The sequence below is a fragment of the Trachurus trachurus genome, assembly GCF_905171665.1.
Source record: "Trachurus trachurus genome assembly, chromosome: 9".
NCBI lineage: Eukaryota > Metazoa > Chordata > Actinopteri > Carangiformes > Carangidae > Trachurus > Trachurus trachurus.
In genome coordinates this window covers 612,331-628,965 of record NC_139895.1, presented here as the reverse complement: position 1 = coordinate 628,965, position 16,635 = coordinate 612,331, and the positions used below count along the sequence as shown (strand labels likewise).

The 16,635-nt window shown below is 45.8% G+C and overlaps 1 protein-coding gene across 3 annotated transcripts in view; it reads right to left on the bottom strand.

The window, feature by feature from the left end:
- Positions 1 to 16,635, bottom strand: part of LOC310991334 (dynamin-1) — a gene marked incomplete at both ends in the record, with an annotated part of 39,439 nt that overhangs the window by 1,011 nt on the left and 21,793 nt on the right. Inside the window, 10 exons of one of the 3 annotated variants that reach the window (XM_083979002.1) lie at positions 4,527 to 4,682; positions 6,222 to 6,376; positions 7,390 to 7,476; positions 8,059 to 8,226; positions 10,349 to 10,360; positions 10,537 to 10,648; positions 11,807 to 11,916; positions 13,694 to 13,807; positions 13,989 to 14,000; positions 14,110 to 14,161. In XM_083979002.1, the coding sequence (XP_083835128.1) occupies positions 4,527 to 4,682; positions 6,222 to 6,376; positions 7,390 to 7,476; positions 8,059 to 8,226; positions 10,349 to 10,360; positions 10,537 to 10,648; positions 11,807 to 11,916; positions 13,694 to 13,807; positions 13,989 to 14,000; positions 14,110 to 14,161 (978 nt within the window). Of the gene's footprint in view, positions 1 to 4,526; positions 4,683 to 6,217; positions 6,377 to 7,389; positions 7,477 to 8,058; positions 8,227 to 10,348; positions 10,361 to 10,536; positions 10,649 to 11,806; positions 11,917 to 13,693; positions 13,808 to 13,988; positions 14,001 to 14,109; positions 14,162 to 16,635 lie in introns of those variants that run through there. The other 2 variants (XM_083979001.1, XM_083979003.1) reach the window with 2 other exon arrangements.

The window sequence follows — 16,635 nt, the reverse complement described above, 5'->3', positions numbered from 1 at the left end:
TAGAAATAAGGTCCAGGTTGTAAAAAAAAAAAAGGCAATTCCCCTTTAAGGTCAGAGGGTTAAAGGTCAGAGGAGAATGACAGCGAATCAGCGGTCAGTCGACAGTAAACACACTACTGGGACCGGCTGAAACCGGTTCAAACCAGTCAAGAAGCAAGAGAAATGTCGACATAAACCAGTAGGAACCGGTTCAAACTCCGCCCGGCAACACCACCGGCGCCTGCTGACGTCTGATTGGCCGCTTCTGTGACGTCATACAAGAAGGTCATTGCTTGTTGCTTGTTTCCGGGGGCAACAGTGTTGGGAGGATCAGTGGTGACATCATCAGGTTAACTGAAGTGTAGACGAGTGACACTGAGGGGGCGGAGCCTGGAGGACAGGTGTGTGTGTGTGTGTGTGTGTGTGTGTGTGTGTGTGTGTGTGTGTGTGTGTGTGTGTGTGTGTGTGCGTGCGTGCGTGTGTGTGTGTGTGTCAGTGGGACGGGGGTGATGGAGAACCAGGTGTCCTCTGACTGCAGACAGACAGGCAGAGAGAGACAGACAGGTAGAGAGAGAGACAGTTACACACCAAACACATGGCTCATTATGATGCTGTAATCTGATTGGACGATGAGATGATGTGACACAGTGACATCACACACAGCTGACGTACCATTGGTGAATGAACTCCTCACTGGTCACTGATAGAGATTCTGAAAAAATAACCATATATGGTCAATATGAGTGTGTGTGTGTGTGTGTGTGTGTGTGTGTGTGTGTGTGTGTGTGTGTGTGTGTGTGTGTGTGTGTGTGTGTGTGTGTGTGTGTGTGTGTGTGTGTGTGTGTGTAGGTGGGAGGAGCTACCTGTCCTGACACTAACACACCTGAGTACTTCCTGTTTACATTCATAAGGTTCTACTAGAACAGGATCACACAAACAGACAGACAGACAGGTGAGGACAGACAGGTGAGAGACAGACAGGTAGAGAGACAGACAGACAGACAGGTGAGAGACAGACAGGTGGAGAGAGAGACAGGTAGAGAGACAGACAGACAGACAGACAGGTGAGGACAGACAGGTGGAGAGACAGACAGACAGACAGGTGAGAGACAGACAGGTGGAGAGAGAGACAGACAGACAGACAGGTGGAGAGACAGACAGACAGACAGGTGAGAGACAGACAGGTGGAGAGAGAGACAGGTAGAGAGACAGACAGACAGACAGACAGGTGAGGACAGACAGGTGAGAGACAGACAGGTGGAGAGAGAGACAGACAGACAGACAGGTGGAGAGACAGACAGGTGAGGACAGACAGGTGGAGAGACAGACAGGTGAGGACAGACAGGTGGAGAGACAGACAGACAGACAGGTGAGAGACAGACAGGTGGAGAGAGAGACAGGTAGAGAGACAGACAGACAGACAGACAGGTGGAGAGACAGACAGGTGGAGAGAGAGACAGACAGACAGACAGGTGGAGAGACAGACAGGTGGAGAGAGAGACAGACAGACAGACAGGTGGAGAGACAGACAGGTAGAGAGACAGACAGGTGGAACTGAAAGTGAAAGTGAAATGATTTACAGAGCATTGAGCGCGGCGAGCCGCGAGCGCAGAGAGCACTGAGAGCACTGAGAGCGCCGAGAGCAGTGAGAGTGCTGCGAGCGCAGAGAGCGCCGCAAGCGCAGAGAGCGCTGAGAGCACTGAGAGTGCCGCGAGCCGCGAGCACTGAGAGTGCCGCGCGCACATAGAGCGCCGAGAGCAGTGAGAGCGCCACGAGCACAGAGAGCGCCGAGAGCGCCGCGAGCGCTGTGAGCGCAGAGAGCACTGAGAGCGCAGAGAGCGACGAGAGCATTGAGAGTGCCACGAGCCGCGAGCGCAGAGAGCACTGAGAGCAGTGAGAGCGCCGAGAGCAGTGAGAGCGCAGAGAGCGGCGAGAGCACTGAGAGCGCCGAGAGCGCCGCGAGCCGCGAGCGCAGAGAGCACTGAGAGCGCCGTCTGTCAAGCTGGATAGACCAGATCGTACCAGAAAGGAAGTCGGGCACAGAAAAGGCGAGAGAATCCAGTCAATTTTCAAAATAAAATAAATAAAATGATGAATAATTAAGTTGTTGCTTGTCCGTCTATAGCCTAAATATTTGTCGGTTGCGTCTGCACACGAGACACACACACACGTATGTTTAAAATGACATGTGTGTGTGGAAAACCGAGTGAATACGAGCCACTGCAGTCGATGTCTGACGGGCGGAGAGAGGAGGAGAAGTAGCTCCCAGTGCGACCAAGGAGTTATGTTCTCTGATGAAGAAGGACTCTTTTTCAAAAAGAGGGTCCTATGTTCCCCGGGAAACACAGGTACGCTCCTCTTCTCTGTTAGCTACAACCCTCTGTCACTGTTCTGGATGAATTCTGTTGTTGTACATGTTTTGTTGTTCAGTTGTTTACATGTTTAGTTTTTATGTTTGGCTGTTTCTCTTAATTGTTTACGAGCTTAGTCGTTCATGTTTAGTTGTTTAGGTTAAGTTGTGTATTTGTTGGCATCTTCTGTTGTAGGACAGTGAGTGTTGCCTGTAGCTAGATGCTAACAGCTTCCCCCTGTTCCCAGTCTTTGTGCTGAGCTAAGCTAAGCTAAACTAAGCTAAGCTAACACTGTTCCCTGGATGGAGAGACTGTGAGATGAAGGTGAAGATGAAGAATGAGCAGAAAGGAAAGAGGAGGAAAGAAAGAAAGAAAGAGTCGTTCTTTCTTGTCCGTGTTCTCAGGTTGTTTGTGGATCGCTGCTGTTCTGTCTATTCACCCAACTCTTCTTCTCCTCTTCATCAACAACATGCTTCTTTCAGAATAAAAGACTCTGTTTTCTCAGGGTCCAGTTTGATGAGGTCACACTGTGACATCACACTGTGACATCACAGACATCTCGCTGTGTTCCAGCTCAGGGGCCGCCTCCTCTCACCTGTCCTTCACGACCTCACGTATCCCAAGATTCTTAAGCTGCGTTCACACCGGACCTTTTATTTTTGTCGCTGTCGCTTGTATCGCTCCAAAAAAAACGCTCCGTCACTGCAGTCGCTCGTCAGTTTGTCACAGAGCCACAGACTCACATGATGTCATGCCAACTGCCATGTGCCTCTGTTTACACCAGCACCACCGGGATCACGGCAGCCAATCAGCGCTGAGCGACGAGCGACTGACGGCCGGAGAGTTGGGATTTCTCATCTCGAGGGACAGAGCGAAAAAACACTGTGTTGCTCCGAGCCCCAGTGTTTTTTCGCCTGGGCGATTAAACGCTCAATCGCTCGTTTGCATTCACTTAACATGTAAACTCGTCGCTCGTTCGAAAAACAAAAGGTCCGGTGTGAACGCAGCTTTAGCGCACTCTTATCCACCTTTTTCCGAACGTCAAAAACGTAGCCTGTTTTGCTGGTTTTGCTCTTCTGGTGGAATTTTATGTTTACGTTTCCATGGTTTCGGTAGTCGCGGTAAATGCATCTTTTTTTTCCCCCAATGAAAACCTGTAAAACGCATGGATCATCACAGCAGCTTTTAACAGTGGATATCACACAGACTGACATCCGTGTTCAAAGCCAGCGTTAATAGATCCATGCGTTTACCGCAACTATGACAACGACTGAAAACCATGGAAACGTAAACGTACAATTCCACCAAACCGGCAAAACTGGCTTCTTCTGGTTTTGACCATAGATGACCATGGTAACCCCGCTTGGAGGCGTGGTCGCCCGCTGAGCTGAGGAGCTGAGGCGCACGTAGAAGTTTAAAAAAGACGCCATTTTCTAACGTTTGATGTTCGGTCACAATCAGGAAATGCTCCAGCAGCTCGACTGTCACATGTAGCAACGGTTGCCATGGCCACCAGGGGAGGAGGAGCCTATCGACCTGCTGGCCCCTGAACTGGGACACAGCTTCTCACACATTGATTTTGTATCAGCTGCTTCTTTAAAGGGATAGTTCACGCAAAATTGAAATTTCCCTCATTATCTCCTCCCCCTCATGTGGACTAAGGGCGATTTGTATTGAAGCCCAGTTCACGGCTCCGCAAAACGCGTGAGATTCCGGCAGAGCAACACTGGGAGCTTCCGCTACAAACAACCTTAAAATATAGACTTATTTAATTTTTTTCGGAACAATTTCTCATGTTGGGGCTTCAATACAAGAGGGACATTACAGACGAGCACTATGGAGGTATTTGTATGTTTTTTGGTGTGTCTTTTTGGACGAAGAAAAGTGAGCTCCGTTCTCAACCGTCATATGGACATGCACTGCTACACGGAGCCCCGCTGTAACTCAGAGAAGCCACAGAGGACTCTGAAACTTCTCCCAGCCCCTAGTCCACATTTCAATTTTGGGTGAACTATCCCTTTAATAATCACTAAACATTCGGACACCACTACAACAACACGTCGTGCTGCCTTCAGGTCACACCACAGCGCAGGAAAGCAGTGTTTCCTCAGCTTTTCCCTGGTGGGGGGGTGTGGTTACTGTGGTTACTGTGGTTACCTGGTGGGGGGGGGGTGTTACTATGGTTACTGTGGTTACCTGGGGGGGGGAGGGGCTCTGTTGGGCCGTGAGGGGACGTTGGGTGGGGGCCCGGGGTCAGGGGACACGGCGGGGCGAGTGGGGGCCGCGCGGCCGCCGGGACGGGGGGGTCCGGGAGGGGCCCGGCGCTGGGGGGTCGGACTGGACATGGGCGACCTAGAGAGAGAGAGAGAGAGAGAGAGAGAGAGAGAGAGAGAGCACATGACTCTTACCCCTTTTCCACCGAGCTGGTTCCAGTGCTGGTTCGGAGCTAGTTCCTGCTTAGCACCGGATCTTGGTTCTTAGAACTGGTTCCAGACCAGCACCAACTTCTTGCTGGGCCAGAACTAAGAACCGGTTCTTCCAGGGGCTGGCAGCAGGGTTACCTTAGCAACAAGACCAGCGCTAAATATACAGACACGTTATCGCTACGTATTAAAGCAGAAGTAAGCGATCCGGTCGTTTTGGCTAATGCTGCGTTCCAGGCAGGCTTTTGAAACCGTAAATTACAGCTTCAAGTCACGACTTACGACTTTGTAGCGTTCCAGGCAACCCACTCGTGTTTCTCCGACCTGTTTTACCTGTGAAAGTCACTATAACGGCCACTCGTAACTTCTGACCCGTGAACTCGTACCAGATCGAACTGGTACCACTTCACAGGTTGGAAAAACGCAAGTTACGGGTTGCCTTGAACGCACCATAACAGTCCTCGTCCCTACGTCACCACATTCAGGCGCATCCCTTGGCTGCACACACAGAGAGGACTGCCCCTTTATGCCGTTCTCTCTCCTCATTGGATAAAGGTTGTAGGATACAAGGAAAGTTTTCTCCTGGGCTCAGAGCAGAGCAGAGGGACTGACAGACCCGTGTTTCAGACCAAACACTCTATAGAAGTGATTGCTGTCGGAAGATACAACTATTTAAGACTTAGATTAACACAAAAATATCACTTACTTCTGCTTTAAGTTTGTTTATCAATGTAAACACAGTTGAAGCTAACTAGCTGAGCTACAGGCGGTGGCTAACAGCAGCTAACGCTCATATCAAAACATATCGCCGTCAAACGTAGTTGCCTGTCACGGCGAAGACGGCTGCTTTTTCCTTCTTTTTTTTCAGCAGGATTTAGAGTTATTGTTAATAAAAAGCCTAGTCTGCTTCCACGTCGGGTCCAGTGTTCAACACCTGCAGGTCAGACTGGGTTTTATAACTGTAGCAGCAGCGTTAGCCGCTGTTAGCTAGGCTGTTAGCGGCTAACATGTCTGTTTCTAACTGTAGCAGCAGCGTTAGCCGCTGTTAGCTAGGCTGTTAGCGGCTAACATGTCTGTTTATAACTGTAGCAGCAGCGTTAGCCGCTGTTAGCTAGGCTGTTAGCGGCTAACATGTCTGTTTATAACTGTAGCAGCAGCGTTAGCCGCTGTTAGCTAGGCTGTTAGCGGCTAACATGTCTGTTTATAACTGTAGCAGCAGCGTTAGCCGCTGTTAGCTAGGCTGTTAGCGGCTAACATGTCTGTTTACTGTAGCAGCAGCAGAGACAGAGCAGCTCCTGATGGGGATGTGGCTCTGACTTGGTTCCTGATCAGTGGAAAAGCAAAGTGGTTCTTTGGAGGAACCAGAGTTGAACCAGTTAAACACCAAACCAGTTTGGTGGAAAAGCGGTATCAGTGGCGCTCGCCCCCGTGGCCCCGACCTGTGGCGTCCTGCCTGTTGCTAGGTTACCTGCGTCCCGAGGGCATCCCCGTCACCTGCAGCCAGGAGTCGTCGACGGGCGGAGGCATCGTCGTGGTGATGGTGGAGGTGCTGATGTCACCGATGATGTTGAGGCCTTCGCGCAGAGCGTGGTACATCCTCAGCATCTCATCACGGTGCTGAGCCTGAGGGCGGGGGTTCACAACAAACCGTTATCTCCACTTCAAACTTTATCACAACATTATCTTTGTTGCTAAATCAGAAATGACCAACTCTGAATCCTGATCCAACCAGAGTTTCTATGGCTGGTTTACCAGCTACATATGAGCCGTGTTTCCACTGCAGGAGTTCCTGGTAAAGGGGGTAGGAACTTCTACAGGAACCGTCCTCTCAGTGGCCGTGTTTCCACTGCAGAGTTGGACCCCGCGGCGACGTCATTAGTTTCGCTCGCCGCTTAATCGTTGTGCGACAGTTTCGACCGTGACGTCAAAATCATAACAACAACGAAGAAGGATGGAAGGAGCTGAGGCGGTAGGCGCGTTTCTGGTTTGTGTGTTTGTGCGCATGGCGGTTGATTGTAATCCTGCTTGAGTTTTTTTTTTTTTTTTTTTTTTTTTTAACTTTTCACGGCATTGTTTTTGTCGAGGTGCGCTGATATTTTCATTTGGCCGCGATGACTCAAACCCCCTCTGAATCTCCTCGGTGCTGTAGACTGCAATCAATGTCTGCACCTCACCGTCGGTCCATTTGTGTACATCTTTCTGCTGTTTTCTTGTTGTTTACAGCGGTGTCTGCTAGGCTAATGCTCCCCTTCTGCTCCCCCTTTTAAAAATGCCGGTTGTTTTGGTGCTTTCTGGTAGCGTCAGGGCCTAGCTGCTCTAGCTTTAGCCAATCAGCGCTGGGTTAACCTCGAGCCCCACCCAGGAGCTTTTCAGGCCCAACGGAGTACCTACCCTGGAGTAGGTACTCCGTTGGCCCCCGTAAAAGTTCCTGTAAATGGCCCTGTGGGGGAGGTTCCTGCAGTGGAAACACGCACCAACGGGGCCGGCCCCGTAAAGTTACCCCCAAGTTCCTGCAGTGGAAACGCACCTATTATGGCCTGTTTACGGTGTGTTTGGGTTTCTATGGAAACCTGACACACTTGTCCACCTGTCTGTCTGTCTGTCTGTCTGTCTGTCTCTCCACCTGTCTGTCTCACCTGGTCCTGAGACTCCTCCATCAGAGAGTTCTGGTCTCCACAGGAGTAGAGCTGAGCCAGGAGGTCGGCGTGGATGAACTCCTTCGTCTGAGGAGAAAACACGAAGACGAGTCACATCAGCTGACTGTGTGTGTGTGTGTGTGTGTGTGTGTGTGTGTGTGTGTGTGTGTGTGTGTGTGTGTGTGTGCGTGTGTGCATGTGTAACGGAGTTAAAAGGTAATTTGATTCCACTTGCCATAAAAAAAACTCACCACACAACACAAAAACGTGTTTGTCCTATGGTAATTAAATGCATCGCCCCTGTGGATTAGGGTCTATTTCCCTGGTAGGTGCACGAGCTACGAGCTCCGCTATTGTTTCATATTTATTACTTTAATATCAATACTAAGAGGTGGTTTAAGTTGTATTTCTTAAGCATATAGCTCCCGTTGACAGTGTTTTTCTCTTATTTCTGTTTACAAAATGGCTAGGGCTACACATCGTTAGCCTCATAGCATAATTGCCTAAGTCATTTTTTGACCAAATTGAGATATCTGCCTAACTTTCCTCTCCATGGTCGATGCAGTCAGAGAGGACACGCCCTTTTTAACCATATATGGTCGATGCAGTCAGAGAGGACACGCCTTTTTTAACCATATCTCTGTGTGTGTCTGTGTGTGTGTGTCGTACGTTGTTGACCATCAGGTGCATGATGGTCTTGGGGATGAGGTCCCTGACGGTGCGGTGGATGATGGACAGGTACGAGTCCACCAGGTTCCTGACGATCTCCACCTGTCGCTCCAGCTGAGGATCAAGACTGTGTATCTGCCCGTCGCCGCTCGCCTCCTCCGCCTCCACCTACACACACACACACACACACACACACACACGCTGCTGTTAGACACGCCCACTTACCCCCATGTTAGCCACGCCCACTTACCCCGGTTAGACACGCCCTGTTAGACACGCCCACTTAGCCCTGTTAGACACGCCCACTTATCCCGGTTAGACACGCCCTGTTAGACACACCCACTTACCCCTGTTAGACACGCCCACTTCACCTAACCCCCCTATTTCCCAACTTTCTTCTTAAAGGGATAGCATCATCTTTTTTAAAGTGGGGTTGTATGATCTCCAAATAGCCCCTAAGTACTTTAATTGCAGTAGAAGACTCTCTGCACTCCTCCCGTTAGCAACGCCAGCCCATAATAGCCCTGCCCAGAGATTTACAACATACAGTGTTGTGAACAGACCCAAAGAAACGGCCTATTTTCACGGCCTAAAAGAGGTTTTACCTGAAAAAAAATACACAGTTCCATTGTTCACTATAATATACAGGGCTTAAAGTATTCCGGCCCCGTGCCGGATCTCCGGCGTTTGAAAATTTCAGAAAAAAAAAAAACACACACACACAATATTTGGCTGCACACAGAGAAGTTCATGGCTGGAGAAGACGGAGGACAAAGACAAAGCTAAATGTGTCGTATGCAAGACAACCCTGGCCTGCCTGCGCGTACTGTATGAGCCTGGTGACGTGAGTCAGTCACTCGCTGGAGGCAGTGACACGCCAGGTAGCGTCGGGTCTCTTGCCGCTGTTGACGTCGGCACAAACGAACCTGGTGGTCCGAGCGGACGTAACGTCGCGCATTCGATTTCGTTTTTTTTTTTTTTTCGTGCATGTCCGCAGCGCAACGCTGCACGGACATGCCCCCCCCCCACGCCCCATAACAGAGGAAACGGGCCCTTGAATGGCTGGTCCAGACCCCTAGATTTAAAATATGAGATTTGTTTTTGCTCCCCACTAGACCAGTTGAGTTCAGTTTCATACACTCCAGCCATGCCTTGTTGCCTTACAATTGTAGGAGGCAACAAAGCTATAAGGACCCTCAGTCAATACTCAATGTGCTTTTTAAAAAAAAATCTGAAACAAATTTTCCCTTCATGTTCTTCTCAGAGTACACCAGAATGCTTCAATGTGTTAAAATCACATTTCATTTTTTTTCTGGGGAGGAATGACCATTGTTGTGAGGTCAGACACACCTGGATTTATCAGTTTGTCAATAATGAAGCTGGCTTGAGCTCAGGAAGTAGTGGAAAAAGGATAAAGCCCATTGTCATTAGATCTATTTTTTGACATTTCCACTTTTTTTTTTTTTTTTTTTTTACATAGTTTTCATACATTTCATAGGCATACAGGTCTTGTAATGTCATGGAAACTTGTTGCCAAGTCATGGGAAAGTCATGGAAATTTGTTGGTTAAAATGTGTATGAACCCTGTGTACATTACCAAGCACAATGCCAAAAAGTTGTTTTCTAAATTGCCTATGTGTAGGCTATGCGTCGGATCCACTACACCCCGCTCCTTGGAAAAAAGTTCAGGCTCAGGATTTTTTTTTACTTTAAGCCCTGAATATAATTTTTTCCAGCCCTTCAAAGTGCAGGAAAAACACAGTTTTTATTTGGACCGAACCAACTCACGTATCCCTCCGCCAGGGTTAGCGCCCGCCGATCAGCAGTTGGTTAGGTCCAAATAAAAACTGTGTTTTTCCTGAAAAAATTATATTATAGCGAACAATGGAACTGTGTATTTTTTTCAGGTAAAACCTCTTTTAGGCCGTGAAAATAGGCCGTGACATATGACCTACTCGCAACCCCACGGCTCCCCCACGTTGTGTTCACGAGTCTTCATGTATGTGTGCATTTGTATATGAATATGTAGATGATTATTTAGTCATATGGGTGTAAGCGAACTCGTGTACTCGAGATATCACGTGCACAGACATTTATGTGCATGTGCTTTTGTTTTTTCTTTTTCTTTTTTGATGTTTCTTTTGTGTCTATAATGGCTCAACATGGAAAGCATTTGTATTATTTAGCCACATGATCATATTGTTCCCATACTTACTTACTTTTGTCCATTACACCGATGCTACCTATGTTTTGTGCAAAAAAACGTGAAAAATAAAGTTCAGGGACTCACCTTGTCTTTGTCCTGTGGGACACACACACACACACACACACACACACACACACACACACACACACACACACACACACACACACACACACACACACACACACACACACACACAATCATAGAGTGAATACATGTAGTAATGCAGTATTGTTGCAGTACTATTGCAGTATTGTTGCAGTAGTGAGTCGTACCACGGTGCGTTCAGGGTACACTCCGGCCCGTAGGAAAGAAGCCTTCCAGCTGTCCACCTCCTCCTGAGACTCACTGGCCAACTCCAGCTGACGGTAGTCCTTATACACATTCCTACAACACACACACACACACACACACACACACACACACACACACACACACACACACACACACACACACACACACACACACACACACACATCACATCTTTGTGAGGACATGTCATTGACATAATGTATTCACTAGCCCCGAACCCTAAACTTAACCATCCAAAACAAATGCCTAAACTTAACCATTACTCTAAACCTAATTTAAACCTAATTATAACCTAAACTTAACCATTACTCTAGACCTAATTTAAACCTAATTATAACCTAAACTTAACCATTACTCTAGACCTAATTTAAACCTAATTATAACCTAAACTTAACCATTACTCTAAACCTCATTTAAACCTAATTATAACCTAAACTTAACCATTACTCTAAACCTCATTTAAACCTAATTATAACCTAAACTTAACCATTACTCTAAACCTAATTTAAACCTAATTATAACCTAAACTTAACCATTACTCTAAACCTAATTTAAACCTAATTATAACCTAAACTTAACCAGTACTCTAAACCTAATTTAAACCTAATTATAACCTAAACTTAACCGTTACTCTAAACCTAATTTAAACCTAATTATAACCTAAACTTAACCATTACTCTAAACCTAATTTAAACCTAATTATAACCTAACGTCTTAACCCTCAAACAGCCCTTGGAAAAAGTGAGGACCGGCCAAAATGTCTTCACTTCTAAAAAATGTCCTCAGTCTGTTGGTTAAAAACTCGTTCCGGTCCTCACAACGTAGCATGTCTTTTCATTTTATAACTGCTGTAGACTACATCGGAGTTATCTTACACATGTTCTTTGATGTAGATGATAATCTGATTGTGCAGATTTAATGTAAGATTTTGTTGACTTGTCTTTTTCATGTTGTGATTGCAGATTTATGTTTAAATGTACTGGTTTTAACTGTGGACCCCAGGAAGACTAGCGGCGTTCTAGAGCGCAGCTGATGGGGATCCTAACAAATAAAACCAATGAAACAAATAAAACCAATCACAGCGCTCGATGGGGGCGTGGCCGACCAATCAGAGCGCTGGATGGCTGGATGGGGGCGTGGCCAACCAATCAGAGCGCTGGATGGATGGATGGATGGAAGGGGGCGTGGCCAACCAATCAGAGCGCTGGATGGATGGATGGGGGCGTGGCCAACCTTTGCTCGGTGTTGAACAGGGCGAAGATGTGTTTGCTGGACATGAAGCTCTTCTCGATGTCCTTCAGCTTCAGGTTGTCGACCGGCAGCATGTACTTCTTCTCCTTCTCCTGCAGAGGGGGGAGGGGGGGGGGAGGTCAGTCTGTTGCTAGGCAACCAGGTGTGTGTGTGTGTGTGTAACAGTGGTGTAGTCTAATGTGTTGTAGTGGGTAAACTGCTTTCTAGGTGGTAAACTGTTCATACTTGTATCACATAGACGCTGCTTCTCTAACTGTTTTATATCAAGGACCCAAAACTGACACAAACTAGACCACGGACCCATTGGACAACACACCAGAAATACACAAACTATCAATGTATGTTTAAATTAGGCCTAGCTACATTTATGAAAGATTATAGAGACATTCCTGGGGGAAAAAAGTGGTACAATTTCTCCAAAAAAGTTGAAACATTTCTAGAAAAAAGTGGTAAAAATTCTCACAAAAAAATAAACAAAAAAGTTTAAACATTTTTAGAAAAGTGGTAAAAAAAAAAGTGGTAAAAAAAAATTTCTCAGAAAAAGTGGTAAAATTAAAAAAAAAAAAAAAAAAAAAAGTCAAACAATAATAAAAAAAAAAGTGGTAAAAATAGTAGCCTATAGTAAATTGTAAAAAGTTTTTTGAGATTGAGAAATATTAAAATTGAGAAGAAACTGGTCAAATTACTCAAGAATTCTAGAAAGAGTGATAAAAAAATTATTTCTTTAAAGGTTGAATATGTAGAATATTTATTAAAAGCTATATTTTTTCAAAAATAATACATCCATGGGGCGTTTAGAGGGGTACAGAATGAAAGTATTGCTTTTCCACAAAAAAAATTTTTTTAGTCTGAATTATTATTTTTAATTTTTTTGACGGGCTCGACAACTGACTATCTGTCAACGTTCTGTTTACATTCGTACCTGCCTGTAGCCGACATGTGGCTCAGTTCTCCGCTGTTTTCCTGCCTCCTCCCGGTCGGATGCGTTTGTTTCCAACCAAGCCTTTTTAATAATCAATAGGTGGATCAATGGATTATCATATACTTGTTAGGATGGGTGTATTTGTGTAGTCTTATCTGTCATAAACACGTTTATCGTCGCGGACTTTCGGTGCCACGGAGCTCCTTTTTTTTTTTTTTCCAACTTGAGGAGAGCAGTGACAGCGGAGGATCTGAGCAGCAGCGGTGTGGAAGGCAGAGAGCCTCCACTCTCCCTGTAACAAGCTACAAGTCATTTATTATGCTGTTAATGACGGTAAAAATGAAACATAAGGTAAATATCCTGCTTAGCTCTCCTCCTCTGCTGTCCTCTGTTCAGAGCGGAGTCCCTAGCAACGGCCCGTTTTACCTAGCAACGGTCTGGCAATCGACTGCTGGAATTCTTTTTCTGTTGTTTTTCTTGTATTTCTACATAGTCAACCTTTAATTATAGAAAAATGTGGTAAAATTTCTCAAAAAAAGGGGGGGGGCAAACAATAATACAAAAAGGGGTAAAATTTCTTTTTAAAAAAATAGTAAAAAGTAGAACAGAAAAATAGAGAAGAAACTAGTATATTTTCTCAAAAAAATTCTAGAAAAGTGGTTAAATTTTTCTAAAAATTATAGAAAAATGTGGTAAAACTTAAACAAAAAAAAAGAAAAGAAAAAATAATTAAAATCGAAAAAATAAACCAAAAAGTTTTTAAAAATTTAGAAAAATCTGGTAAAATTTCACAGAAAAAGTAGTGGACCTCCTTGAACCCTGTCAACCCTCCCACTTTGAGAACCATTGACATTTACTTTAGTTAGATAGTAGTGTGTGTGTGTGTGTGTGTGTGTGTGTGTGTGTGTGTGTGTGTGTGTGTGTGTGTGTGTGTGTGTGTGTGTCACCTCGTCGTCCTTGTACCACGACAGCGTCTCGGCCGTCAGGACGAACCAGTATTCTTTGGCTCCGCCCTTCATGATGCTGATGTTGTTGATGGTGAGCCAGCCTTTACGGATCACCTACACACACACACACACACACACACACACACACACACACACACACACACACACACACACACACTCACACACACACACACACACCGTGATGTCATCACACTGATCAATTAAATTAAACTTCCTTCAACGCTGAGAGAAGCAACAGGAAGTGGATTCGTCTGTTATTACGGTGACCACTCACCATGATCTCATCCTGGTTGCCGCGGCAACAGAGACGGGAAAGAGGAGGAAGAGAGAAGAGTGAGAGAAGAGAAACATGAATCAACCCCCTCCCCCGACCCCGTTCACCTGTAGAGACTCACCTGGTTTCCTGCTGCTTTCTTCTTACTCATCTGACTGCTCTTCTGCTGAGCACTGACACACACACACACACACACACACACACACACACACACACACACACGCACACACACACACACAGGGAGATTTAAAACAATAAATAAAGCAATAAATGAATAAAAATAACTCAAACGATAATAATAACAGTAGTTATTTAAAGGGATAGTATCATTTTTTTTTAAAGTGGGGTTGTATGATCTCCAAATAGCCCCTAAGTACTTTAATTGCAGTAGAAGACTCTCTGCACTCCTCCCGTTAGCAACGCCAGCCCATAATAGCCCTGCCCAGAGATTTACAACATACAGTGTTGTGAACAGACCCAAAGAAACGGCCTATTTTCACGGCCTAAAAGAGGTTTTACCTGAAAAATAATACACAGTTCCATTGTTCACTATAATATAATTTTTTCCAGCCCTTCAAAGTGCAGGAAAAACACAGTTTTTATTTGGACCTAACCAACTCACGTATCCCTCCGCCCAGGGTTAGCGCCCGCCGATCAGCAGTTGGTTAGGTCCAAATAAAAACTGTGTTTTTCCTGCACTTTGAAGGGCTGGAAAAAATTATATTATAGTGAACAATGGAACTGTGTATTTTTTTTTCACGTAAAACCTCTTTTAGGCCGTGAAAATATTAGATTCTACGATATTGCAGATTCTCTTGATTTTTAGTCTGAATTTTTAACATTTATCGGCACACAAATACTGTAGGAGCCTATAAATGAACATACTCCATTATAAAGTGAACTTAAACCCTTTTCAAAACCTGGACTCTCTGTATGTAAAAAAGGTGAACAAATGCACATTGTACAATATTTAAAAAAAAAAAAAAAAAAATCGATTTTTGAAAAAAGAAATCGCTTTAAAAATCATCAAAAAAGATATCGCGATATTTATGTGAATCGACTTATTCTCCCACCCCTACTAAATAATAATAAGCCCTTTGAGACAAACTGTTTGTAAAAACGGGCTATACAAATAAAATTGCCTTGCCTTGCCTTGCCTAATATCAGAATAACTACAAAGAGAGTCACGTGGGTGCAGCATCCAAGATGGCCGCGCGTTAGGGGAGCTCCCGTCCTGCACATGCTAATACTTTGAGCTGATAGTGTAAAACGCACATTTTCAGGTAATTAAACACTCACTCCACGTTCTTTAATTGACGGAAACGAAATACTGTCGGTAAAGAAAAGGCTTCGAAGATATGACGACATCGAAATACTTCGAGAATTCTTCTCGCATGCCCACCCGGCAAACACCGATGCATGAGGACGACCACGCTGCCGCTGCTGACCCCCCCATGACCGGGAGTTTTGGAAAGCTGCTTACGCAAATTTCAAAGATGAATGACACACTGCTGACCGTCGCAACCGACGTTTTGGCAATTAAACAAACAACGACGGAGCTGAATAACACGGTAACGGCCATGCAGGAGAGGCTGGGCGAGGCCGAGGTGCGTATTGCACACCTGGAGGAAACCTCGGAGCTGCTGCTGAACGACAAGGGGAGCAATGATAAAAAGATGGAGGACCTGTGGAATAGAGTGCAAGTCCTGGAAAACCATAGCAGGCGAAATAACGTGAGGTTGGTGGGACTTAAGGAGACCTTCGGCACGAATGGGACGCTGCCTGAATGTGTTCAAAAGATTCTCGCGGAGGGGCTCGGGATTGAAACTGACGGAGAGATGGAGATCGAGAGGGCGCACAGGCAACTGGCACCGATGCCAAATGCAGATCAGCCCCCGAGGCCAGTGTTGATCCGCTTTTTGAGGCAATCTGCGAGGGACAAGGTGATCAATGTAGCCAAGGAAAAGCGAGGATTTGTTTGGGAAAACTGTCGCCTTTCTGTATTCCCAGATATGTCCAGGGAGCTGGCGCAGAAGAGGAAAGCGTTTACACCGGTGAAGCGCAAACTATATGAGCTCAACATCAGATACACGCTGGCTTTCCCCGCAACGCTGTACTTCAAATGGAGGGGAAAAAACGTGAAGTGCAACACTGTCGAAGCTGCGGAGAAGATCATTAATGAGTAATGATGGAGGAGACGTGGATTGAGATGGACGGAGTGAGGTGAGCTACGGTTTACACCTAATGTTGGATGATGCGTTTTGTACTGAACTGAATGGACTCATTACTATACACATGTGCAGGTCAGAGAGGGCCTTCTCTTGTCACGGGACGGTTACCATGGGAGCGGCGTTAATCCCACGGACCTTATGCGTGTTACTCTTTTTTTTCTCTCTTCCTTTTTTCAACAGCGAGGAGCGGTCAGCACTCGGACACTGGTTGCGTTATAGCAGCCGGACACTTTTTGTTTCATGTTTATGTGCAAGTTCAGTTTGCATTGTTACATGGTTGTTTAGTCATATGTGTTCAAAAACAGGCAGGTACAGAGCAATAAATGACCATATGGAATCAAAAATGATAACATTCTCCACTACAAATGGTTGTGGTTAGACATTTATGGCATAGAGTAATTATCCATCCTCCTTCT